General features: G+C 43.6%; 5 protein-coding genes across 8 annotated transcripts; 3 read left to right on the forward strand and 2 right to left on the reverse strand.

The window, feature by feature from the left end:
* The first annotated feature begins 114 nt into the window (after positions 1 to 114).
* On the forward strand, positions 115 to 4,310 carry LOC6565929 (PHD finger protein 12). 2 transcript variants are annotated; one of them, XR_004365293.1, is made up of 6 exons: positions 115 to 198; positions 368 to 558; positions 629 to 1,310; positions 1,373 to 2,928; positions 3,539 to 4,121; positions 4,194 to 4,310. XR_004365293.1 is itself a non-coding variant. In XM_001992492.2 (5 exons), the coding sequence occupies exons 1-5, from the start codon at positions 151 to 153 to the stop codon at positions 3,723 to 3,725; spliced, it is 2,664 nt and encodes an 887-aa protein (XP_001992528.1). In that variant the 5' UTR covers positions 115 to 150; the 3' UTR covers positions 3,726 to 4,310. The 2 variants fall into 2 exon arrangements, 1 of the variants encoding a protein (XP_001992528.1); XM_001992492.2 differs by having other exon boundaries at positions 3,539 to 4,310.
* A 171-nt stretch (positions 4,311 to 4,481) lies between these two features.
* LOC6565930 (zinc finger protein 865) lies at positions 4,482 to 7,659 on the reverse strand. Its single transcript, XM_001992493.3, has 4 exons — positions 7,468 to 7,659; positions 6,101 to 7,377; positions 5,708 to 6,029; positions 4,482 to 5,221 (listed from the first exon to the last, which is right to left on the reverse strand). The coding sequence occupies exons 1-4, from the start codon at positions 7,609 to 7,611 to the stop codon at positions 4,994 to 4,996; spliced, it is 1,971 nt and encodes a 656-aa protein (XP_001992529.1). The 5' UTR covers positions 7,612 to 7,659; the 3' UTR covers positions 4,482 to 4,993.
* A 399-nt stretch (positions 7,660 to 8,058) lies between these two features.
* Positions 8,059 to 10,211, forward strand: LOC6565931 (cytochrome b5). Of its 3 annotated transcripts, none has more exons than XM_001992494.3 (4): positions 8,059 to 8,294; positions 8,363 to 8,451; positions 8,557 to 8,625; positions 9,918 to 10,211. In XM_001992494.3, exons 1-4 carry the CDS (start codon positions 8,187 to 8,189, stop codon positions 10,006 to 10,008), a joined length of 357 nt encoding a protein of 118 aa, XP_001992530.1. In that variant the 5' UTR covers positions 8,059 to 8,186; the 3' UTR covers positions 10,009 to 10,211. The 3 variants fall into 3 exon arrangements, with proteins under 3 accessions (XP_001992530.1, XP_032594545.1, XP_032594546.1); XM_032738654.1 differs by lacking the exon at positions 9,918 to 10,211 and adding an exon at positions 9,683 to 9,867 and having other exon boundaries at positions 8,100 to 8,294; XM_032738655.2 differs by lacking the exon at positions 9,918 to 10,211 and adding an exon at positions 8,701 to 9,231 and having other exon boundaries at positions 8,103 to 8,294.
* A 766-nt stretch (positions 10,212 to 10,977) lies between these two features.
* On the reverse strand, positions 10,978 to 17,975 carry LOC6565932 (transcription elongation factor SPT6). Its single transcript, XM_032738623.1, has 6 exons — positions 17,898 to 17,975; positions 17,684 to 17,768; positions 16,805 to 17,031; positions 16,609 to 16,728; positions 16,377 to 16,528; positions 10,978 to 16,296 (listed from the first exon to the last, which is right to left on the reverse strand). The coding sequence occupies exons 1-6, from the start codon at positions 17,934 to 17,936 to the stop codon at positions 11,172 to 11,174; spliced, it is 5,748 nt and encodes a 1,915-aa protein (XP_032594514.1). The 5' UTR covers positions 17,937 to 17,975; the 3' UTR covers positions 10,978 to 11,171.
* Positions 17,976 to 18,277: 302 nt separating this feature from the next.
* Positions 18,278 to 26,843, forward strand: LOC6565933 (ceramide synthase 6). Its single transcript, XM_001992496.3, has 6 exons — positions 18,278 to 19,226; positions 24,552 to 24,672; positions 24,905 to 25,126; positions 25,208 to 25,545; positions 25,617 to 25,761; positions 26,493 to 26,843. Exons 1-6 carry the CDS (start codon positions 19,042 to 19,044, stop codon positions 26,727 to 26,729), a joined length of 1,248 nt encoding a protein of 415 aa, XP_001992532.1. The 5' UTR covers positions 18,278 to 19,041; the 3' UTR covers positions 26,730 to 26,843.
* The last annotated feature ends 432 nt before the right edge of the window (positions 26,844 to 27,275 follow it).

Here is a 27,275-nt window from a genome sequence, read left to right on the forward strand (position 1 = left end):
GCAGCTCTATCGTGCGCATGCACTTCTAAGCGATATATATATCGATTTAAGCGGGCAGCCCAATTGGCCACAAATGCAACGCTGTGATTGGTTTTGGTTTCAACTACTCAAAGCTAACAAACTCCTGTTATCGAAAAAAAGGTTAAAAAAATGTCTAAGTCCGACCAGGATCCAATTGGTTCGCTGAGCATAATGGAGGTACGTATATATATATATATGAGCCGACAACTGCCTATCTCTGAAACTACGTCAACACACGCTGCCGCTGCTTGACGTCGCCGCCGACGCACTGGATATAGATGCAGAGATTACAGATACATAAACTTGTCTCATATATTTGACAACTTTTTTTTTGTTCGCTTTGCAGCAAATCAAGATTCTGATCAAGCCTCCGCCAAATGAGGATGAGAAACTGGTTCAGCGTAGCAACAATACAAAACACCCATATTATAGGCGTCCTGGACGCGGACATAACCACGATTTGTGCGATGCCTGCGAGGAGGGCGGAAATTTGCTGTGCTGTGACCGTTGCCCCTCCAGCTTTCACCTGCAATGCCAGTGAGTTAAATCAAAAAGCGCACCGAATACAGACAACCACAAAGTTACAAATTCTTGTGCCCACTTTCAGTGATCCACCGCTCAATGAGGAGGATATACCGACCGGTCAATGGTTATGCCATAGCTGTCGCATGGCCAAAGTCGCACAGCCCACGTCTAACTCGAAATCCAATTCAGTGGAGCGTGTGCCGTCAGGAGGCAGCGGTTCACGCGCCCATACACCCTTATCCGGTGATCTGGAGTCGATACCGTTGAAGATACGCAATTTGCGCAAGCGGAGCAGTAGTGACCGGAACAGCACCGAGAAGCTGTTGTCCAAAATGCCGTTGGCAATACAGCGCGCCCTTGACCCGAACAGAAAACCAACGCCACTGGACGATGTAATACGCGCCGCCAGCATGATGAATCCGCAACAGTTCTCATTGCCACCAGAGCTGGAGCTGCACACCCAGTTTCCTGGCAATGGCAAGGTGCAACCGGTGAATCAGCCACACAGCGGTTCGACTGGTGGCAATGGCCATCGCAAGCCGAGCAGTCAGCGACGCAACTCCAAGCCATTTGAACTGGACGGCCAGGGTCTGGTGCCGTTGCCAGCCAAGACGTGTTTCTATTGTACGCGCAGTTGTAAACGGGCGCCGCTCATCTCATGCGATTATTGTCCACTGTATTATCATCAGGATTGTCTGGATCCGCCGCTGACATCACTGCCAGCCGGTCTCTGGATGTGTCCCAATCACGTCGAGAATTTTATCGTAAGTTAAATTGAATTTAATTATTTATACGCTGATTGCTCTGATTGTCGGCTTTTGCGCAGGATACCAACATGGCGAACAGCATCTCAGCAACGGAACGAGTGCGCCTGTGGAATCGCTTTCATCAGCCGCTCGATCATGAAAACGTCAAGATGGAGTTCTTTCGTCGCGTCAATTCACGCAATCCACCCTTTCGCATGAAGCTGAGCACGCGCGGACGCGCCCACGTCGAGGTGCCGCCCATGGTCCGGTATCACTACGAGCATCCGCCGGCACTGCTGCCATCCATGCGGCAAACGTTGCGCTATGATCGTGTCAAGCGACGCAAACAGCTGCCCACCGCTGTCGAGGATATATCCAGGGAGAGTGTCACCGAATCGCTGATCAAAGATATTGAGGCATTGCGCTGTGCGCGTGCCAAATTTCGAGAGATCCAACGGGAGTATGGCAATGCGGATCTCGATGGCAACATTAGCGACAGCGATCCAGAAAGCGGAGCTGAACAGCAGCCACAACGGACGAGCAACGGACTAACGACTGCTTCGGCCCACAAGCAGCTGGAAGATATTCCAGCTGATGGACACAATGAGCGCAATGAGTCCATAAACACGCCGGCGGCGCCATCGGAGCAGCAAATGAAGCAACAGCAGCAGCAAAAGCCAAACAACAGCTGCTACGGGCCGACGAATTTGGAAATTAGCTTCGAGGAGGATGAGGATGATTGCAAATCGAGCAATCTGATTATTGATGCGGATCTGTGTCATCTAGATGTGGACATCATTAAGAAACTGGCGCATCAGCGTCTGCAACAGCTCGTCCAGGAGCATCCCGAGATTGTTACCCAATACAAGAATCGGACTGCGGCGCGTCGATTGCGACAGCTATCGGCTAGCGGCGGAGAGTCAGCGCTACAGGGCGATCTGGCGCCGGAGGATATGCGTCGCTTCTCGCTGCTGTTCACCAGCGAAACATCATCGATACTCGCCCAGAAAAATGGCAATGCCGCCGATGAGGATCCCATGTTGGCTCTGCATCCGGCACTAGCCACAGCCGCTGCCATTGCGGCAGCCGATGCTGCCGCCGAAAGTTATGTGCCACGAATCCGCACCGATACGGAGAAGGCCTATGAGCTAGCCATGCGGCTCGAACTGAAGCTGCTCAAGTGCAAGGTGCGATCGCGAGCGGTACTCACCCCGCTCGGCGATATGCTCGAGGATAGTCGCTGGTTTAGCTCCCTCGATCTGGATCACTCGATATTCATGCGCTATCGCACACTTTACATTGGCTATGGTGGCCATTATACGCCCTCAACGACACTGGGGCAAACGGAAACGGTGGATCTGTCGGCGATCGGTTATTGTTCGCGGATATCGCAACAGCATGCAATCATATTCTACGATGAGTTCTCCAAGTCGTACGAGCTGATGAACTATTCCGAATTTGGCACTGAGGTCAATGGCCAGCTATACACATGCGATCTGGCCGATTATACGCCCACGCATGCCGGCAAACGGATGCGTGCCGACGATACGGAACTCAAGCGGCGCGTCGATGATCTGCTCGATAAGCGTCGCTCCATCCAGCGACAGTATGAGGCCAAGGGAGAAGCACACGGCAGGTGAGCATCCCACAAATCTCCTATATATATATATATGGGGACTAAGATAACATCGAAGGTAGTCCATGAAGTTCGTTCAAAGCTAGACCTACTCGGGACTCACAACAGGTCCCGGGTCACAGGGACATAGCGGGAAACGAGGCGGCTAACAAGCAAGCAAGAATGGGGGCAGAAAGGCCCCTAACAGGACCAGAACCGTATTGTGGCATAGGAGACACACTATACGACTGGAACTTAGACACGAGAAGACACAGAGACGGCATCAGAGCTGGTCAGAGGCAGTAGGACTCCGACAGATTATAACCATGGGAAAGAACAACCGGTCTATTGACAGGACACTGTAGACTAAGGAGTCATCTGACAAAATTGGGTATATATATTAGCGATCTCTGCAGGTTTTGTGAAAGAGAGGAGGAATCCTCGATGCACATCCTGGCAGAATGTGTCGCCTTAATTAGAAGAAGAAGCAGCATCCTAGGGGCGCATGTTTTGAATTGCAAAGACATAGTAGACCTCAAATAGGTCGCGGTGCAGCTTCCCCCCTAATAATAATAATAATAATATATATATATCAACATTGTATGTATTGTAACAATGACAACAATTACAGACTGGCGCCCGTTGTTAAGGACGCGTGTCGCTGCCAAGCCGCAAGCCCTGTGCCGTTGGTGCCGGGTGCCTGGGAGGGAACCGCTGTTCTCGCCCATGGCAGCCTATTGCGATTTGGTTGCCTCACGTTTGTGTTCGCTGTGTCTCCAACAGATGCGATGACTCTGCGGCACAGCAATGCCAAATGACAGACCATGTAGGGGTTAAGTGGCGACAGTGCGAATGCAAATCAATTTGCCGAGCTGGGCCGCAGAAGCAGCAGCAGCACCAGCAACAGCAGCAGCAACAGCAGCAGCAACAGCAGCAGCAGGTGCAGCAAGCGCACATGTCGCAAATCTTTACGTTTACTCAATCAAGCAGCAGTGGCGAGCAGCAAGAAACACCAATCTCAGTGATCGGCAATCGGTTTGGATCACACACACACACACAACCAGGTGCCCCAGTGCCAGGAATATTCCAGCTCCTCAAAATCCCCAAATCACCAACTTACGCCACAAAATAGAAAGAGAGCTCGAAGTGGAGACAGATAGAGAGAGAGAGAGAGAGAGATAAAGAAAGTGTGAAGGATTACAAACCAATTTTGGGTACAATTAATATTGCGTTATGCATCATTTTTATTACATATGTAATTTCTTTATTTTTATTTTTATTACTAGAGGTATCCATTTTAAATCCCCATGATTCTTTCCCATTCACTTCATCTTCTATAGCTGTATAAGGAGCATCGTCGTAACACATAATGTTTTGTAAGCAAATAGATTTTTCAAATTCTTCATATTATTCTTCTATACTGTGGTTTAATGTGAGTTAGGCGAGCAACTGAAACTCGCAATTAGTGTAATACAAAAATAAAAAATACAAAAAAAAAAATTTTAAAAATGAAAACAAATTAATTACAATCAAATGAAAAATATATAATAATAAATTAAATAACATTTAAGCATGCAATTTGTATACAGACGAGAAATGTAATTGAGAATTACAAGCCAATACAATATAAAAGAAAATGAAATGAAATTCAGATTGCATGATGTACAGATGATGCACAGGTGATGAATGTATAATGTATGTCTCTTTATATATGTATATATATGTGAGATAAGACAGAAATTAATTGCGAGTGGAGGAGATTAAGCGGTGCTTTACGTCTAGTTGTAAGGTAAGGCATAAAAGGAGGAGTATAGCATAAGGTAAGTATATATACAACAGCATCGGAAACTGGCATTGGGATGTCGACTGTGCGGCAGCATGCCTTCACTTCCAGTTCCGGTATACGCTAAGAATGCACATTTTATGCATTGCATATAAGTACGTACGGCTAGACACGCTAAAAAGTAACTATTGATTATACATATAATGGCTGCGGCGGCAGCAGCGGCGGCGGCGGCGACGTCGACGGCGGCACAGCAAGCCCAAAAAAACGCATTCTGGATTTCGCTGCATCCTTCCAGTTGATCTAGGAATTTGTGGCTGAGTCTTCAGGCTGTGACTGTGACTGCATCGGCGGCTGCTGTTGCTCCACGTGAGCAGCTGATTTGGCCGCATTACGGCTGGCACGGGAGCGTTCCCATTCAAGTTTGTGCTTGCGCTTCGTATGATGATACATATTCGACTTGGAGCGAAACTCTGTGGGGCAGAAGGCGCACGTGTGCAGCTTGACGCCTGTGTGTGTCGCAAAGTGTTCCTGCAGCAATTAAAATCCAAATATTACAAATCTCTCACAAGATAGTATTATATATGTATATGTTTATACAAACACAACTAATTGTATCTATTCTATATATGTAGCAGAATACTCAAATTTATAATGTCCATTAAAAAAATATCGTTAAAATACCTATATATATATGATTTGTATTTTCTTTCTGATAAATACTCAAATCAAAAACTGTCTCTGATATATGCATATATACCTATATATATATATATATATATATATATATATAACTGTCTCTGATATATAAATATACAAATATTAATCACAGACAACCGAAATATCTGAATGTGCAACGAAATAAAAGCTTAACTATAAAAACCAAAAATGAATATTATTGATTATTAAAATATTACAATCAAAATCAACTTTTCCTTTAAATGATTGATATTAGTTGTTGGAGTTTCGATAATTATATAGACGTAGATATAGAAGATGCGTGTAGCCGGTGCTTACCTCCAAATAGCGCTTCATTTTGAATGACTTGCCGCAGATGTCGCAGGCGTATTTGGCTTTGCTGTGGCAGCGATGATTCTGGCCCGGCAGCTCGCCACAATTGGGGCAGATGGACAACGCCAGGGAGTGACTGGGACTGGATCCGGGCATTGTGTTGTGCTTGTTGTGCAGGTGATTGTTGAGCGCGCGCTGATTGCGCAGCTGCTGCCCACAGATGCTACACGTGTACGGCTCCTCTGCGTTGGGCAATGCTGGTGCCGGAACGGAAACGCAGGCAGAGGCAGAGGCAACAGCAGCAGGCGCTGGGGTTATTGTTGGTGTGCTAAAAACAAAAAAAGAGAGCAAGTCAGGCAACAATTGGAAAATCAAAAATTGGTTCACCCATCGAATTACCTGCTTTGGGTGCTTAGCGCAACGGCTGCAGCTGCTGCTGCTGCGGCGGTTGCTAGTGAGCTGGTGCCGGTGCTGGTGCTGGCGCTTGTGCTGACCGCCGCCATGGCGGTGAGCAGCTGCTCCTGATGCTGTTGCATGATGGTGGCGCAGAGTCGCTGCTGCTGTTGTTGATTATTATGATGATGATTTGCAGCGGCGGCAGCAACGACAGCGGCGACAGCATTATAGTTGGCAAGAATGAGTTCATTCTCCTTGCACGTCCGCAGCTCGGTCTTCAAGCGCTTCTTGTGCAGATCAGCGAGATCGGCGTCATTGCTGCTATCCTCGCTGGCGCTGGCACTGCGCTCCGTATGCTGCACCTTTTTGGGCGAATGCGTTTTACGGCGGCTGGAGCGTGTCACTCGCTTAGCTGGGATCGTTGGCGGACACACTTTGGCCACCGTCAAATTGATGGCCTCCATTGGCTCACACTTGACAATGCTAAGCGGTGGTGGTGATGGCAGCGGTGCAGTTGCTTCGATTTTTAGAGGCGTCGCCGCTGGCAGAGGCGGCTGAGCTGCAACTACTTTATTTAGTATATCCTGTTGTTGCTGTTGTTCGTTTGTTTGCGGCTCGCTGGTCGACAACGTTATGGCATCCAAGGCAAACTTATCGCTGTCACCATTGACGCCTCTTTGGATTTGCACGTTGTTATTACTGTTAATCTTGGCGGATTCGCGATCGGCGCGCGCCTTTTGCCACTGGGTGTTGTGCTTGGTCTTCACATGGGTGTACATGTTGGAGCGACAACGAAATGCTGTATTGCAATAGGCGCAAGCAATGGGGCGATCGCCAGTGTGTGTGGCCACATGCTCTTCGAGATAGCGCCGCATTTTGAAAGACTTTTCGCAAAACATGCAGGGGAACTTGTTCGCCGCCGCAGCTGCCTTGGGATCGACCTTAAGGTAAGATTCATGAAATTCGGTTTCGTCTTTAACTATTGCATCGTAGACTGCAGGCGTTTCATCGGCATCCAACTCGGGCTCCGGCTCTTGCTTAAAGTCAATGATGGCTGCTAACTGATGATGCTGCTGCTGTTGTTGTTGTTGTTGCTGCAGTTGTTGTTGTTGGTCCACATCGCCCTCCTCCGACCAGTTGACATCGCAATCAATCTCCAGGAACTGACTGCAGAGCGTTGTCTGTTTGTGCTCCACCAGCTTCCAGAAATTGTGAAAACTCTCCAATTGCACACAGCAATCGGTGCAAATGGATGTGGAAATGGCATCGTCGCGAGAGAGCTACGTTGACAGGATAGAGAGTAAAGCGGGGGGCATTGTTAAAGTACAATTTGAGTGCAGGTTGGCACAGGTGGGCGGCAATTAACTTACACAGAGATATAAATGCGTCGATATCAATTGGACCAAATAGTTTTCCGGTATTGTCTTATTTTCGTTGGCCTCTTTGTCGGCGCCAGCGAACAGTAACACCGCATTCTGCTCGTCCAATGCGTTTAAGCACAAGCGACAAATCATTTCGTTGGCCAACTAATTGATATCGACAAACATTTGCACTATTTGGATCTTTATTTTATTTATTTCCAAAATTGCGGATGGACCAAGTGCTAATAAAACAATCGATGGCCCCACTACACAAATGTTATCGATTATACTCATAGACGATACGTTAAACTATCGACGTACTTGCATCACTGAAATCCAAATAGGGATGCTCATGTTAAAAAATAATCATCGCAAGTGCTTACTGTTAACCGGTTATTGAGGTTGTGATAAAAAATAAATAATTAAATAATTAAATTTTAAATATGTCTACCTCTGTTTCCACAAAGTCATTGTAGTGTGTAGACAGACAATGTTTTTTAAAATTAATAAATATATCAAATAAAATATATCGATATTTTCAAAAGTATCGATATATGCCGAGCAGCTTCAAAACAGCTGTAGTAAAATATTACATAGTCAAAACACTTGATCCCAAAAACACACACACATTGCAAACACACTCAGATACACCCTTCAGACCTTAAACGTACTCAACATTTTTTTATAATTTTCGTTTTGTAATTAATTTGTTTGCGGGAGTAGCCAGGATGAGTAAGACAATAACTTTAGCTGAAGTTAACGAGCACAAGAGCGCAAAGGATCTCTGGGTGGTTATCGACAATCAAGTGTATGATCTGACAAAGTTCCTATACGAAGTAAGTTCGCCCTGCCATCAAAGTGCAATGTGCATAGTATATATAATATGTGTGCCCTAAATATCCAGCATCCTGGCGGCGAGGATTCGTTGATTTCGGTTGGTGGTCGCGATGGCACACGGGAGTTTAACGAAGTGGGCCACAGCCAGGAAGCACGGTAATAATGATAACCAGTTAGTCAAGAATAGCCAAAACAACAGCAGCAAATAGGAAAACAGCAAATACATATTACTATTCATATTCTAAATTGATATAATTTCAGTGAGATAATGAAGAAGTTTTTGGTTGGCAACTTAGCAGCCAGTGATATTAAAAAGAAGCCGCCAGTTGGGTAAGTTGTCTGACTGCATTCCCTGCACATATGTATAAAGAATTTCAGCACTGCGATCCTCATTTGTACATAAAGCTAAACATAAATGGCATCTTAGGCTAAATCGAGAGTCGAGTTCTCTGGAATTGAGAACATAACCAAAATAACAAACGAACTAACGAACGAGCAGCGTGGTCGAGAACAACGACGTGATAAGCATTCGAATTGAAATCGAATGTGGCGGAAAATTCATCAAAATTATCATCAACGGTTGCGGCATCTAACGCCTAACGACAGTATCTAACAGTTCTCTTCTAAAACTCGGGCATGACTCAGCTGAAACTGAAACTGCTTACGCATGCTGCGTAATCTTTACCTTGACCAATTAAATGAAGGGTTATCAACGAAACTCGAATACAATTGGGCAACTGATACTCTATCTTAACTGCACATCTATCGCTAACCGGTCGCATACATTATGTATATATATATACATTTATCCAATCCATATATATATATATATATATATTCTTTTTTAAGCTTCAAATCCTTCTCCAGCACCAAAGTAAAATTCTACAAAATCTAAACCATCATCTACGAAAGTCAGCATGTAAAATTATAACAATTTGTGAGTTCTAAATTAAAGGAGTAAATTATCACACATGCATCCTTATATGTTCTCATTCATTTAAATATATGTATATAAAATGCAAATTTAACTTTTATTTTTTTAGAGATACAGCAAACTAGGCAAAAATTACATTTTGATACGATCGCCACGGATAGAAAATAGTTGAAAAACTGTTCTTCGTTTGATCGATTTGAAACTTATTTGTAATAGATTTGAGATATCAAAAAAAAAACCCTTTCTGCATTGTGGATATATGTATAAAATGTTGTATGTAATAAATATCAACAGCACCCTATCAAGAAAGCATCTTGTATTTAATTGATGGCATGCAAACAATCGACCAAAATCACTTTCACTATCTCGCTCTCTACCTGTATTGCTTTCTCTCTCTCTCTCTCTCTCTCTGATCTGATTTTATTTTGCAAATTTTGTTTTCTGTTCAACTAGTGCCACGCCCACTGATACTATTGACACTGATGCGAATGCGAATGCCAGTAATGAGCCTGCTGCACCCAAGCAATGTTGCATCTTGAATTAATCATCCGAAACCTAATCCTGATTCTTATTCCCAATTCACCCACTACTAATATCACCAGCAATTCGCATTTAACTAGAGTAGCATTGCTTACCATATCCATAGATATTTGATATAATATGATGTTGTTTACTTTTGTTGCAACAGTTGCAGAGAAATTGGACTGGCCGTCGGCGCCATCATCCTGGGCATGGCACTCGTATATGTCATCAAGCGTGGCATGGCCAACAAAAACTGAAGAGAGCTGAAGCCAGCAAAACAAAGGGATTCCAATCGATGCGATTCGATGCAACGACGATTCAACGATTTTTACCTCATTTCCTGCAAACCATAATTTAATTGTTTTTAAACCAAGTCGCTAACTTTGATATTACATTTGTGAAGCTCGTTGATATTTGAAACCAGTAAAGCAGTTAATAAATAAATGCATTCAACCACTAAGCATACAATATTGTATATATATAAACATACAAATAAGGAACGAATAGAAAATAAATATAATTATAAATAACAAGCAAGTAATAACCATGGGAAAGAATATGCTTACCGATCTGCTGACAGGACATTGTGGACTAAGAAGTCACCTAACCTTTATAGTAGTGAACTATGCCAGTTTTGTGAAAGCGGTGATGAATCCCCAATGCACATTCCAGCAGAGTGTGTCGCCTTAACCAGGAGAAGATGCATCATCCTAGGGATGCATGTAATGAGTTTCAATCACAATAAGCACTCAACACAACAAAGATTCTCATTCGTGCGAGAGCTGGGGTTGCTGGAGGAGCTATACGCTCAGTAGGGGGGCACAATAGATCTAGTTGGTCGCAGTGCAGTTGTCTCAAAAGATAAAAATAACGAAGAGCAAATAAATAATCTGAAATTGTTGGTAGATCAAAGCTTTCTTCCTTTTTAACAGCTGGTTGAAGAAGAGATAAATAAATGACGGAGGCATTGAGCTGGTTGCTCCAACAAACTCCAGCAATATCTAGCAGATGCAGTTACGCTTCACCGGAGAAAATTCAACTTGCCAACGGTTGCGTCGATTAGCGTTCTCTGCACTCAACTGTTGCGCAACCGTTAAAGTTGCGTTAAATTTGAAAAAAAAAAACAACATTTAACGTTCATGTTTAGGGGCAATTATCTTTTTGTTGTGTATTTTATTTAATTAATGCGTTTCGTATGCTTAAGTTTTTTGTTGTTGTTTTTTGTTTTATGCTTCTTTTTTTCTTGCGTTGAGTTAACTTTTTGCTTAATTTGAGAGTGTACAGAGTAATGTATGTACTTTAAACTTATGAATATATATATGTATATGTATATGTATATATATAATATATATATATATATATGTATGTATAAATATATATATATATATTATGAAATCCACAAAACGTGCCCGCTTCGATTTTAGTTCTCATCGTAGAGGGGCGTGGCATCGCCAAGATTCATGGAGTGCGGCGATGTGTTTGTGCGCGGCGTACTCCGCACCGACGACTTGGATGATGAGGAGTTGCCACCGCCTCCGCCGCCACTGGCCGCTGACGCCGACGCAGCTGAGGCGCTGCGATTTGAGCTGCTCGTATGATACTCATTGGTGGGTGTCGAGCCGGAGCCATAGCCACCGCTACCGCCACCGCCGCCCGTCGAGCTGGACATGCTAACATTGCCAAGTTGCTGTTGTTGCTGCTGCTGCTGTTGATGATGTTGTGGCTTGCGTCGCGCCCAGGAATCATTTGCCAGCTGCCAGTCGTGATTCTCTTTGGCGCGTTGTTGCTGCTGCTGCTGCTGGTGATGATGATGATGCTGCTGCTGTTGCTGCTGCTGTTGCAGATGATGATGATGTTGCTGCTGCTGCTGTTGTTGCTGGTGATGATGGTGGTGGTGATGATGTGACATACTGCTGGTGCTGCTATTGTAGGCATTGGGTGCACCCATATCATAATAGCGGGGCGTTGTGCTGCTGCCACCGCCATAATGATGACGCTGGCTGCTGCTCGACTGCGAACTGGGGCTGGGCACATTGTGGCCGTAGCGCGGCGTCTGCGAGGCGTGCGGCGTGTATGGCGTCATGAACGGTGTCTGCCCGCTGGGCGTATACGGTGTATTGATGTGGGCACCAAATGTGGGCGTGCCACTGCCACCATAATGTCCGACAGCAACAGCAGCAGCGACTGCAGCCGCTGCAGCTGCCGCCGACGAGGACATATTGCCAGCCAAGCCAGCAGTGCTGCTATAGCCACCGCCGCCGCCACCAACACCCATGGAATGCGTTACGGAGTAGGCGCTGGAGGTGCGCATATCGGTGCTGCTGATGCCGCTGCGCGGTGTGCCGCCCGAGATGCTGCCCGAGGTACTGAAATTGCCACCGATACCACCAACACCAGCACCAATCGAACTCAGCGATGCTGAGGAGGAGGATGAGTTTGGTGGTCGCATCATGCTGTGCGAATTGATTGGCGTATTGCTGGACGGTGTGGCGCCAGCGGTGCCAGCAGACATGCTCGCCGTCGGTGCGTCCAGCCAGTGCTCCTTGAACCAGCGCAATAGGCTGGACACCGTATCAAAGATTTGACCGCGAAACCGATAGCCCTCCGGCATCACGGTGACATACTCGTGCCGGACCTTCGTCTTGGGCAGATAGGCGAGCAGAAATTTGCCGGGCATGCTCTTCGAGGCGGTAAAGAAATAATGGATCTTCTTCGGATCGCGGGTCTTCTCCTCGCGCAACAGCTGCTCCATAAAATCGCGCTCATTCACATTGGCGGCGGCCGTGTTCGGTTTGTAGTATTTGTATTGGATTAGTTCGCGGGCATTGAGCGCCATTGGGTTGATGTGGCGGGCGATGATCTCGTCGAGATCTTCGAATTCCTCGGTGCCAATCCATAAACTGCGACCGAGACTATACTCATTCTCTTTGCCCTCCTCGCGGACATCGATGTGCTGGAAGATGTCATCGGCCACCTTCCACGTGGCCGTTAAATGATCCTTCGATTTACTGCTGGGCCGCAACGCCACCTCGCCCTGATCCGCCTCGGCGAGCATGGCAATCACCTCCGCATACGATTTGTTAAAGAAGCTGGGATGGGCGATGACGCGACGAGCGTAGGTCTTGCGTTTGAGCGCCTTTGCCTTGGCATCGGTCACCTTGCGATTGTCCAGCTCCTCGGTGACAAAATCGTAGAAGGCATCGCGTCGCGGCCGCCACTCATTGTTCACATCCTTCAGATCCGCCGACTTTGAGCTGCAGTCAACGGAGAATCGATCAATATCGATCTTAATGATTCGCACATGAATCGTTTGGGTGACACGAACACGCTCCTCCGGATTTCGCACCTGTTTGTCCGACAGATTCTTGATGTGTATGAAACCGGGCAGACCATTCTCGAGCCGTACACGAACACCGGACGCCTGGCCGGGACAATTGTTGTCGTCGAAATGATTCCACACATCTGACAATTCGGGAAAATCATCCTTGTGACAGAACGGACACTGCCAGCTATCTGTGTCCTCGATACGCACCGGATTCGCTGTGTCCAACTGATCGCCCTGTGGCCTGCGATACGTGAAACCGGTCACCATTGCCGTCACACATTTGCCGACATAGAAGGAGTCGGGCGTCTCCTTAGTGAGCATATCGAACAGTTCCTCGGTGCTGGGCTTCTGGAAGGGTGTACGAAAATCCTTGTACAGGCAGCTCAGCTCATTCCTTATATCGTAGAGGGTGGTGCTCTTGCTGCCAAAACCCTGACGCTCCAATTCGACAGCGAACGCATCCAGATCCAAATCCTTGAGTCGTTCCGGTGACTCCAATATCTCTTCGAGAGCACCGGCCGGATTTGTCTCCTCATCATCGTACTCCATTGCATCGATGGCCATTTTGCGTGCCCATTCGTATGTCTCCGGGTGGACACGTGATCCGTCGAGCACCTCAACATATGCCTCGGTGCTGTCGCCCAGCGAACTGGTATCGATCTTGATGAAGCCACTGCAATTGATAAACACCTTCGGCCCCAAATGGCAAACGGTTACCAACTGTGTACGATTCTCCAAACGCTGATTGCTCTGCTTGAGCAGCTTGAGCAGCGCCTGACCCTTGCGCGGTCCCAAACCACAAATGTACTGCAACAGATTGACTGTCCGAGAATTCTGCACCATCAGATTGATGTCGAGGCCAACCTCGCTGGTGCGATTGATGAACTCCAGGCTGAGCTGTTCGAGGAGCAGATCGCGCGGTACACGCTCCTGCAGCGGATGATAGCGCAGACAGAGTATCTCGTCGTCGGCATCGCATAATTGCGAATATTCGACGAGAGGATCCTGCATTTTGCGGGCCAGCGATGCGGCCTGTTTGAGTAGCGGTGGATATTCCTTGAAATCGATTTCACCCTTCTTGGAGTTCGCATAGATTTTGGCCAGTTCGTTGTCAACGATCTCCACCTCGATGGGCGGAAATTGTTCCTTTGTCTCCAGATCCTTGAGTATCTCACGTATGTCCGCCTGTATCATTTGCGCATCCCGCGACTCGGCGCCAATCACAACAATGTGCGGCTTCTTCAGCTTGATGAATTCGCGCAACTTGCGCAAATCGGCCAACTTTTGTGCCTTCTCCTCGGGATTGTGCGAACTCTTGCGCTTGAGGATGCTCGGCAGGCGCAGATAATCCGAAATGTCGCCCTCAACGCTGGCAATCGCACAGAAAGCGGCCACCGACTGATCCGGATCGTAAGCAAGGCCCAGCGAACGGATGCCGCGCAATGTGCTCCACTCCTCGGCATTGTGATGATGGGGCATCTCTGGCTTGTACGGTGCAACCTTAAGCCACTTGTACAGCTTGGCGATGCAGGAGCGCAACACAAACTGTTGCGCCTCCTCGTGCAAAGTGGCACGCAACTCCTTGATCAGATCGGGTATCACCCATTTCTTGAGCGCCATCTGTACGCATTCCGCTCGCAATGCATTCCAGTCCAACACATTCTTGGCAAACTGATCCAGGTGATAGAGTTGAGCGGCCTCGGTTATATAATCACCAGGCGGGCCATTCGCATTCGCATTGCCCTCGAACTCATCCAGAAATTGAATCTCGAGCAGTTTCTCCTCCTCGGCCATCAACAGTTTGATGAACTGATCGCCAAAGAGATCACCGACCGGCTTCTTGGCCACATATTTCATCGAATACACCGGCGAGTTCTCATCGATCAGCACCATGCCGTTCTTCGTAGGACGTATGTTCAAGCGTGCCCTATCAAAGTAAACCTCACGCATTGTTTTGCGCAACAGCGGCTCCTGTGCCAATTGGCGGGCAACAACATATTTTGCGGCATACAACACCTCGTCGACGGTCATGAAGCGTGGCGATAGATACTGTTTGGCCAGCTCTGTGGGACTGAGACTCTCCTGGTTGACCTCGTTGCGCTGATAATTGTCGCGTAGATTTTCGGCAAACTGTTCAGGCGTTAGACCCACATGCTTGGCAAAGCCACAGATGCCCGCCTTGCGGAATATGGCATACGGACTGCTGTTCGATGCCTGCTTCAATTGATCGTCCAACTCATCCTCGTCCTCGTCATCCAGTTCGATTGTTGGATCTGGTGCTTTCTCGCCACCAGCACCTGCAGCAGCAGCAGGATCGCCACCATTTTCGCCATCACTGTTGGCCGCCGCTGAGGCTTGACGGCGAGCGCGTGCCTCCCGCCGCTCCTGCATCTGTTTGCGTCGCAGCTCCGCCTGCATTTTGGGCAGCTCGTGTGAATAGTTAAGTAAGAAATACATATGGACATCCTTAAGCTCCTCCATGGACTGTACATCGGCCAGGCGCTCAAAATCGCTGTCGAGCATCAAACGGACATCGTCGGGCAACGGTTTCTCCGGATCATCGCAAAGCGTCTCCAGCTGAAATTGTCGCATCTTCTCGAACAGCAGCTTCAGTTTCCGTTTGCGCTCGTTGAGCTGACACCATCGCTCGTCGTAATAGTAAACCTTCCACAGATCATCGATGTTTAGCTCCGGCTTGACATACTCCTTGCGATAGAATGCAATGAAGGGCACCTCCAGCTGCTGGTTGCGTATAAATTCGAGCGTCTGTTTGATTTTATTGACGGCTGTTGGCGGTTTGCGCATCTTCTCCCGACTGTCGGCCTTCTCCTGCTCGGAAACGGTTGGTTTGCAGAATGCAAAACGATAAATCCAATTGGCCTCATCGTTCAGCTCATTGGAACCCTCCGGCACCGGTGTCACAGGCACCTGACGCAATTGCATCCGTTCGGGTATATCCGTTTTGCGTATCTCATTGTCCAAGTCGGTGAAGTGGCCACGTTTCAGTTCGCTCGGCTCGTATATATCGAATATTGTCTTTTTCGTTGATTTCTTTTTCGGTGCCTTCTTCTTTTTCGCGGTACGAAAATCATCGCTGCTCAGCAGATCCTCATCGTAATCATCGCCCTCCGACTCCTCCTCGTACTCATCCTCCTCGGGCTTGTAGAAATCGTCATAGTCAAAGTCAACTCCAAATATATCTTGACCCTCCTGCAGTGAGCTGTGTGTAGGTAAATCAATCAATCATCAATCAGTATTGTGAATTGAATATAATTTGACTAATATAAGAAGAATACTTACGCATCTGTAAATATGGGTCGACGCTTCTTTTTCTTTTCGGCAATGGGCCGACCATTGTCATCCACTATAAAATCATCTGCATCCGACTCGCTATCCTCGTCATCAAATGGATCCGTTTCCCGAATGCTGCGCTCGCTGCGCCTCTCGATGCTCTGTATGACAGACAGACAGACAGATAGACATATGGATAATTTAACAATTAGCATATTAATAATAATATTTCAGTGCATACATCATCGTTCTCATCGAAGAGCTGCTCGGCGATTTGTTCGCGGGCGAGTCCCTCGTCCACATGCTGCTCCTCGCCATCGCTTTCGTTGTCGTGTATCCGTCGCAGGCGCTTGAAACGTTTCTGCAATTGAAATATGACCATCATCAGATCAATAGATTGCAAATAGAGAAGTTTAAATAGAAATTGGCCAATTTACGTGTCGTTCAACTTTGACGCCCAAATTCTCCTCGATCAGATCGTAATCATCGTCCTCGAGTCGATCATCTAGATCATCGTCCTGATGCTTTTTTCGCCTCTTGTTACTGCTACCTTCCTCATCGCCACCGCTACCCGTATCCGAATCATTATCGCTGCCATCATCCTCCTCAATGGGATTGTCATCAATCAGATCTCCAAGCTCCTCCCGCAATCGCTCGTCATCATCTGTGTATACCATGAACAAAATATATATAGCAATGTATTTATAAACATATACATGGATCCTTCATTTTGCGAGCGAAAAATCAATAATTTGAATACAAAAATGAACTGTATTTTTTTTAAAATGAAAATTGATTTCACTATTATGAATTTTATGTATATATAACAGCAAGTAAGGAATTGGATACGGGAGGTGAGAGATGCTAGAAGGAAGAATTCCGAAGGATAAGAAAGTCAGGAGGCAAAAACCAGGCGATGGGAGAAGCAAAGAGATGAGAATAGTCAGGAGGAGGGAGAAGTCAGGAGAAGGGAGAAGCCAGTAAGAAGTGGGTCTCAGGATTCTCCATCTCTTCCAAGGGAATATGGGTTTATTCTCATCTGCATCACGACAAGGGTAACAAAAAAACATCGCACATAACCTCAAAGTTGTCAACAAAACGCAGACAAATGTCTGCGCCAAAATGTACAAGAAACATCTAAAACACACAAACACACACACACATATATGTATATAGTGCTGTGATGCATTTTGCAAAAGTGCCTTGGATGTTGGGGGGTGAGGGGGAAGGGTGGCCAAATCAACCGCTCAACTGTCTGGTGAAATACACATTAATGTATACAACATTGAAATTGATTGACTGATACTCATACGCACCTTCTTCTTCCTCGCTGCTGTCGACAACGGCGGCTTTTAACTTTTTCAACCTTTTCCGCTCATTTACATCCAATTCTTCCTCATCCTGACGGAGAAAAAAATGCAATACATATAAACATATACATATATATAAACACACACACGCGTAGACACACAAGCGCGCCTAGAGCAGAACGCATTTGGCGCGCGTAGCAATTGGGAAAACGATGCATACCTCCGATTCGGCGGCTTCGGAATCCAGAAATTCAGCCATTATAATAAATTAAATAACTAAAATATATGCTAAAAACGAATTTAACTAAAATTAACAGACAATTTAACCCCTCTTGCAGTGTCACAATAAAAAAAAACGCAGAAGCGAAGAAACGTCATAAATTGTGTGTGTGGGTTAGCAGTGTTGCGAAATGTGCGCAGAGTCTGTCAAAAGTGCAACGGTCGCATGTTGGTGTTGTCGATAACATTTGCCAAAAAAAAAAGACACACTCACGCAAGAAGTGTGCCCGTTTGGGCCATCACTATGTTAATGTAGTGGAGCATAACATTCTTATTTGCTCACAAATCAACATGTGCCTTCGAGTACTGCTAACATTGGACACAGTGTTGGCAATGCTGTCAAGCGGGTAGCAAGAACGAACCATCACACGACACGAAAAGACACAACACGACTCGACTTAACTCAACTCGACTCGAGCAATAATCAAATAAAAAGTGTCCGTGTTCTCAGTGCGCGCTTCTTAGTAAACTCACATGCTTAGTGATAATATATATATATACATACATCTAATATCCTCATGCTGAACTCCAATAAACAATTTGCTCCACTCTGAAAATTACATTGTTTTCCGTCAGCTGTCAGTGTCGACTTCTACTTCTCAATTTCGGCATTTAGTTCTCGGTGTGTGCGTAGGTGTGCGCTTGTGTGTGTGTGTGTACGCGCTGCTTGCAAAGCGTGTTGTATTCCTTTTTTTTAGTGTGTGTTTGGTGTGAATGCAAAATTCACACCAAAATGAATTTGTAACAAATATACAAAGTACATATATATATATGTATATAACTGACATTAACGACACAAAAAAAAAACAGCAAAAAATGAGAAAACACTAACAGCAAAAAGAACTAAATAAAAACCAGTCAAAGCAAAACCAACAAAAACCATTGAAACGAAAAGTTCGAAGTTTAACCCAAAAACACATCAAAAGACACCAAATAAACCCAAAAACGGAGCAAGCTACGCTCTAAATAGAAATTAACATTACTTTCTGTTCTAAAATACACAAAACAACAAATAAATAAAGAAGGCAGAGGCAAAAGGAAAAACAAACCAGAAGACAACAAAACGATTATTCGACGGCAGCATTATGGACATAATCAATAAATTCAGCGATGCATTTTGGAGCACGCACATTTGGCTGCCGCCAAATACAACATGGGAGGATATTGCGCCCGGCTCGCGTCCAGATGTTGTTCACGCCAATTATCGGGATCTGATTTGGCCAGTGCCGTTAGCCGCTGTCGTTATGCTGGTGCGTTACACACTGGAACGGTGAGTAAACTTCAAAATGCATACAAACACAAGTAAATACGTATGTAAGTATGTACACACACACGCCCTTTTTTTTTAGTGTTTGTCGCAATTCATGAAATATACGCGACATATAGATGCATGTTTGTGTGCGCTGGTTTTTTTTACTGTAAATGTTCTCATTGACCGCATCGCGTCGCTTTCAAGCAATGACATTGTGCACACACAGACAGACACACCTACACAACACATGCATACTGTGCAATGTACAGTAAGCGGACGCCGACACAGGCCACAAATACAAACGCATATTTTTTATTTTTTTTTGCTCTTAAAGCCAAACATAACCTCACGTGGAAACGCCCAACATTGTGTGTATGGGTGTGTGTGCGTGTTTGTTTGTTTGTGTTGGCCTCCCTCTGCCAGTGCGCCATCAGCAGCGCCTTGCAACTTTGTTTTCCTTCATCCACTTCTTCGATTTCAACAACAACAGCAGCGGCGACATCGTCGTCGGCGTCGCGTTCCATGGGAATCTCAATTTCCCACAAGAGCTCAACGATCTGTTCTGTCTCTGTTACGCTGTCTTTCTCTTTCTCGCACCGCAAGAAAAACACTGCTATTTGTTTATACTCGGATGCACAAGCATATATAACATAACCATAACAACATAAATAGTGAGTTGCATTTTTCTTGCAACCTTTCCATTGGAGTAAACTGTATTTATTTGTTTTAGTTTGATATGTAATTATTTTCTTTTTTTTTTCTTTATCTGTATATAATGGAGCCACAAAAAAAAGTGAAATAAAAATATTGTTTAAAATGCTACTGATGGCAAAAATTGGATAGCCACATTTTCAAAAATCGATTGCAGTGCAAATGAATGAGTCACATTACGTTTAGCAGCATTTGCCACAGCGTGCTGAAAGCATTTACTACAGCGTTTTGCCACACTGTACAGATAAGCATTGGCCGCTTTTTGGGGCCAATTAACCTTACGTTTCGTTTGCTTACCAAATCACACATACAAATACAATGTGTGTGTGTGTGTGTGTGTGTTGCGTGTAGTGTCGCTTGCATTTTGCATGTGGTAATTAACATAATTACAATTGTTCACGTGAATATTTCGCTAACAATGTTTACATACATATGTATTGTGTATTTGCTTGTGACAAATTGTGACATTTTTGTCTTCCTTTTTTCGTAATGCGGCCAACTTCACGATCCAAAATCTTAAATCGTGAAACGCTTTTATTGAACTTTAACCGCATAAGGCTAAAATGTTTGCCATGGCTGTCTTTTTATCTTACTGCTTTACTGGTTTTCTGATTTGGTTTTCAAACGATTTTTGTTTTTGTTGAAACGAGAATTGGCTTTCAGGGTCGTCAACAAATTTGTGTGTGCGTCGAGTTATGATTATATATATATATATATTTATATGTATATATAAATATATTTTGTGTGGCAGCAAACAGTGGGCAAGGGGGCAATAATTCGTCACTATCCAATTAACCCTTGCCGCCGCCACCACCTACATTCTTTTTCGAGTACATGTTGTTGATAAGATTTGTAAGTAAGATTTACGTAAAGGTAAAACTACATTTGATAATGTGCCACTATCGCAATTACGTTAAGCAGCACATATACACACATACTTACATGCATTTGTATGCTGGTGTGTGTGAGTCAGTCAGTCAGTAGTTAGTGTGAACGAAAGGGAACGCTAGTGACTCAGTTCCGTTCCATTCCCGGCAAGTTTTTAAAAAATTACCGCACACTGGAAAGTTATGAAAGCTGCAAATCCACACACACACAACTATACATACACTTAAGATTCTTATGTAGGAGTATATGAATTTATGCATGCAAATATGTATATTGTGTATATATGTATGTATATTTTTTTTGCTGCGATTACGTATCAGGCGATAGACCCCCTCACAGACCTCATGGCCCCGCAAAGCGATATACAACATACATCTAGCTCTTAAAATTGGCCCACACACACACGGTTAATCTAATCAGGGTCGTCGACAGTTGAATTGTCGACTGCAGTTTCTTCCATATATATTTGGCGCATTGTCACTTCAATTCCCAAGAAAAACACATTCGCATACACGTTTGTATCTGTATGCATGTATGTATTTAGATGTGTGAGGTTATTGTTGTGCTTAATCTAAACTTGTTGTTGTTTCTGTGCTGGATTATCGCTGTTGCTATCGTCAACCAATTGCCCAAGCGAAAGGCAAAAAAAGAAAGAAAAAAGATTATGCACGTGTTTACTCACACTGAAAGAAGGCAGCCCTTATACGTATTTACACAAACACACCCACATTTACGCATACGGACAGGTGGCGCTTCTTAAACGGTCAATTAGCACCGTTATTGTTGTTCTTGCTCTTTCTTTTCAAATTTAACAGTGTACGATAACAGTTTGATTATCAGAGCGAATTCCAATGATCTTGTTATCGCCTGCAAAATGCTCAAAAATTGCTCTATTTAATGTAGCTTATGCTTATGCATATACACATGCATGAGTCATCACTTAAATGTACATACATATATGTATGTAAATATGCATGTTTACGATTTTTTTTTGTAGGTTTGTTATTGCAATCTTGTACAATAGTTTGCGTGTTGAATTATCATCAACAAGGGTATGTGTGTTCTCTCTCTCTCTCACTCTGTAATTTGGCCAAATGACATGCGTCACCCGCACACTTATATATAGAAATAAAATGTGCATGTTCCCACTGATAACAGCGTAAATTTTCGGTCTGCTGATGTATGTACACACATGCATACATAAGAGAGTAAATATGTACAAAACATATATACATGTGCATTGAAAACAAATTTTTTTCGATAATTGCAGTGTTTATCATTAATTACGAATCGAGCGGTTGGTCGCACATGCACACACACAAACGTGCATGCACAAATATAACTGTTATTAGCTGCACGCACATCGATAGTCAAGTGACGGTGTCAACTGTTATCGTCACAAAATGTTATCGATGCCTATGCACGAATTTTATTTTGCATTCTTTATGCATGTGTGTGCATTGATTTACTTACTGTAAAGTGATACTCTAGTCTTATCCAAAACTGATCGCTTTTCGGGTATCAGATGACTGCTGCAATTTGTATGAAATGGTAAAAGTTCTGTTCGTTGCCAAAAAGTTGCGGCTGCGCCATGACATTTACATCATCATGATTGTTGTTGCCACGTCCAGCTGCTGCCGCTGCTTGGTGAGTTGGTTGCGACGCTTATATTTATCAATTGTTAAGTGCGTGCAGCGCGCACTTTGCGCCACCTGTCGTTTCTGTGTGTAGGTTCTCACCGGTACCGCAGCTGCCGACTGTTGTTGTTATCGATAGTTTGTGTGTGTGTGTGTATTTGAATCTTGAGAATGGTCAGCATACGAAATATTACTGGGATTTAATAATATTGATTGATTGACAGGCGCGTTATTGCGAAGGCAGCTAGGGTGCCGTCCTCCCTGCTCCCTTCCCTCCCTCCTATGAGTGGGCATTACAAATTCTAAAGTTGTCTCCATCGAATTGATGTATTGTATAATTATGTAGAAGCGGGCTTATGTACACAAAAGTACATATGTACATAATGCGTACTTCTGCGGGCACAAGTGTAAAAATTCAATTGAAAATAAATCACTTCTGCTGGTGCCGGTCGCCAGGAGGCGCTACACTCCAAATAATTAACCGGGCATATTAGTTAATCAATTTTGAGAATAACATTGTTCCTCATTTTATTTCTATATAAATATAAATAAATGTATATGTGGGTCTACGTTCTGGCGTTCCTTAAATTTATATACTAGTATATATAACTATTTATATGGTATAATCGAGTCAACTCCCCCTTGTTGCGATCAGTCATGTGTTGCTTTCATTTCTGCTTGTGCATTGAACTTGAACTTGACTCAACTGCACAGTGTTGTAAAACCACAAAGTAATACACTCCAAAGCAAAGCAAAGCGAGCTAATATTTATTGTTACAAATAAAATTAATTTTGTCGGAGGGCACAAGCCAAAAGCAGCGACCCCTCTGACCGAAATTTTATACCCTTTCTGTATGTATATTAATTATTTATATACTTTTTTTTGGTTGCCTTAATTTGAATGAACTCTTGAGCATGTGCTTTGCATCTATTAGTGCAGATAATATGAAAACTGACAATAACAACTTATTTTAAATGCTAGTCTCGGCCGGGGGCTGCTGGACGGGACGGGATTGGACTGTGTGATCTTTGGGGCCTGTCCATTTTTGATTTCATTAGTGAATTAACTTCCGAAAAGCGTCGCCCATACTCAAATGTGTGTGTGCGCCAATGATGTGTGCCTAGCAGTGCTGCTCCCACTTGTTTATGCGTGTCCAGGCCTTAGCCAACTGCTGTGCATTGTTGCCATGCTTCACACGTGCCAGACAAGCACAGACTGACAGAGACAAGCAGACAGATAGCTTTTGTAGACGGGGCCCCAGGCCCATATTTAGTTTTTGGTATGGAATTTCAATGTGCTGTAGAAAAAAACAAAAATTTCCGCATTTTATTGTTTGGGTTTGCCTAAGTTGAGTTCTTTCTGCTAGATTTTTTTTTATTTATTTTTTGCATACAAATTGCCAAATTGAGTATGCTTAATAATTCTTAGCCTTATAAAAACTCATAAGAATTGCAGAAATTTATATACACTATATCAAGAAAATATTTGCACACAGGAGAAATTGCATATTTTCTCGTTTCTCTTGCAAAAAAATGAATTTTATTACAGACTTTTATTTTATTTCATTATTAACTGGACTTCTTAATTCAAACGCTGTTATTTTTCATAATGTTCGGCTGAAATGGGAATTTCAAAATTGTAACCAAATGGTTATTTTTGGTTTTGAAAAGTTCAAAATGGTTTAAGTTAATGAATCCTGTTAATTTTTGCTTTAACTAGTTTTAAGAACTCAATTTAACAGTATGACAAATAAGAAAAAAAAAACTTAAAATTCAATAAAATATATATATTCTCTCCCAAAGAAAGTGATGAAATATGAATAGTTTCCTGTGTCCAAACACTTTTTTGACAAACTGTATATGTCCATTTATATTTGTATACCCTGTGGTCATGCAAAGAAGACAACAGGCATTTCCAGGGTATATCCCAAGTCTTCATGCTTGATTATCATCGGTGGCGTTGATTAACTTTTGGGCATCATGCATTCTATTGTCAATAAACCAAAACTCTTCTCTATATCTCTATATGAAAACATATTGACATATTGACAATTAAATAGATAATTAAATTACAATATGCAACTGTTGTTGGCTTGGCTTATTGCAGCTTTTGGATATCACCCGTTGGCAAATCGTTGGGCATACGAAGCTCTAGACCTAAGAAAGCGGCAAATGTTCCTATTTTAGAGACGGCATATGCCAAGTCAACTCGATTGGACCACAAGTGGGTGAGTAACTTCTTCCGATTGCATCGGATCGGATCTGTTGTCATTATATGTATGCAGCTGCGGTCAAATAATAATAATAATAGCTCGAAATGTAGCAGAAAAATGTATTTTCAAGTTACAATGCCGAATTAATATAGATAGAAAATCGTGTAATGGCCAAGATATAGCAGTTAGAAATTTGTACTTTTATAAGAAACGCCTAAATATTATCATGTTTTGGATTTGTTGGTAGCTGGCACCGCTGTCCAAACAGGCAGATATGACCGAGCGACAGATCGAGCGGTGGTGGCGTCTGCGTCGTGCCCAGGACAAGCCATCGACACTGGTGAAGTTCTGCGAGAATACATGGCGATGCATCTATTATCTGTACAGCTTTATATTCGGTGTGATTGTGCTGTGGGACAAGCCCTGGTTCTGGGATGTCAAGAGCTGCTGGTATGGCTATCCCCATCAGGTATGATTTTTCTGAATCAAATCTACAAAATATACGCAACTATCTCCCTCTCTCTCTATCTCTCTCTCTCTCTGTGTATAGTCGGTGAGCAATGATATATGGTGGTATTATATGATATCGATGTCCTTCTACTGGTCGCTGACCGCAACGCAATTCTTTGATGTGAAACGCAAGGATTTCTGGCAAATGTTTATACACCATATGGTCACACTGTTGCTAATGTCCCTCAGCTGGGTGTGCAATCTGCATCGCGTTGGCTCCCTGGTGCTCGTCGTCCACGATTGCGCCGACATCTTTTTGGAGGCAGCTAAACTGACCAAATATGCCAACTATCAGAAGCTCTGCGATGCGATATTTGCCATCTTCACCGTCGTCTGGATTGTGACACGCCTCGGCTTCTATCCGCGCATCATTTACAGGTAATTTCATATCCCCTTAATATTTCTCGCTTTAATATTTATCGATTATTATTTACAATCGATTGCTGCAGCTCATCTGTGGAGGCACCTCGCATTTTGCCAATGTTCCCAGCCTATTACATATTCAACTCGCTGCTGTTGATGCTGCTCGTGCTGCACGTTATCTGGACCTATATGATTCTTAAGATTGTTGTCGACTCATTGCAAAAGGGTCTGGTAAGTATTGCCATTCACAATAGTACGTTCATTGACTGAATTGATAGATTGACAGAGAGAGAGAGAAAGGATAGTGAGAGATATGTGGTCGTATTAAGAGAGTTCTTGTGACGTCACAGCAGGACTCAGCGAGTAGAATTTTACAGTAGCAATTCGATTTCGAAATCTACTTCGTATAAGTGAAGCTTCCTGTGATGGATCGTAAACGGAAAACTGTTAGAACCCATATACCAAGATTTAGACTATTTTATTTGCAGCTGCAATATACAAATTATATAGTAATTATATATATATATATTCAAAATATAGAAAGCTTAGCATATATATTCAATTTTATAACTTATTCTAGAAAATATAACAAAAAAAAACACTACACACTAAAAAAGCTGGAATATAAGCAAAGCGAACTTGTTCAAAGGTATAGTAAAACAGCTTAGAAACCAATACATAACGGAAATATGTAAGTAAATGTTGCTGAAGCTATTGCAAAGTCATGTTTGTGCATGAATTATAAGTCTGAAAAGAAGAGCCTTAATAGATAATGAATTACATGCAGAAGAATGCATTTGGGAAGATGTTTCTCATTCACTAGTTCGCTACTGGGTTTCGTTAGCTAATGAGTGTTGGTAAATGTCGGGGAGAAGAGCATATGAGCATCAATTGAAAAACATGAGCAAAAGAAAAAGTTTAACGAATAAATAAATCTTATCTATTGCTGTGCTTTTTTGCAGATGTCCGGTGACATACGCTCCAGTGATAGTGAGGATCTCACAGACAGTTCGGGGAATGTGCGCGTGGCGAACGGATCAACGCGCTCCAAGACAAAATCGGGCAACGGGCCAACAGCGACTTCTGCTTCGGCTGCGGGTGGTGCTGCTGCTAGTGGCGTTACCCAGCGCAAGGGAATCAGCAGCAATGCGAACAATCACAAGGCTGAGGCGGCAACAACGACAGAAGCATCAAAGTAAACTGTTGTGCAGCTGTTGACTGGATTGGTAGAGGTGGCTTCAAAGCAACAGGATTAACAACAATCAACAGCAAAAGCAAAACAGAAAACAAAAAAAAAAAAAAAAAACAACAAAAACCAAACCAGTTCAGAACGTTTTTTATGTTAATTATTTTTTTTATATTTAAAAAAAATTTTATTACTTTTTTTTTTTTATAAAAAAAAGATTTGAATAAATGCGAGCTAAAGAAAATGCTCAATTCGAAATTCAAATAATTTAACACGTGCACAGTAAGCGTGACAATTATTATTTATAGAGTTTTGTGTTAAACCAAAAATAGAGAAAAAAAACTATAAACTAAAACAAAAGTTATTATTTTCTGTAATTTAGGCGAGGGCAGGCAAATGTTATTATAGTTGCCACTGTTGAAGCAACAACAACAAAAACACCAAACAAGTCGGAGTAACAAAAAATACAAATAAATAATACAAAAATAAATAAATAAATAAAAATGATGAATGAACAAAAAACAAAAAGCAAAAACAATTCAACTTTAAATTCGCTACG

This window comes from Drosophila grimshawi, unplaced genomic scaffold (assembly GCF_018153295.1).
Source record: "Drosophila grimshawi isolate 15287-2541.00 unplaced genomic scaffold, ASM1815329v1 contig_848, whole genome shotgun sequence".
NCBI classification, from domain to species: Eukaryota; Metazoa; Arthropoda; class Insecta; order Diptera; family Drosophilidae; genus Drosophila; species Drosophila grimshawi.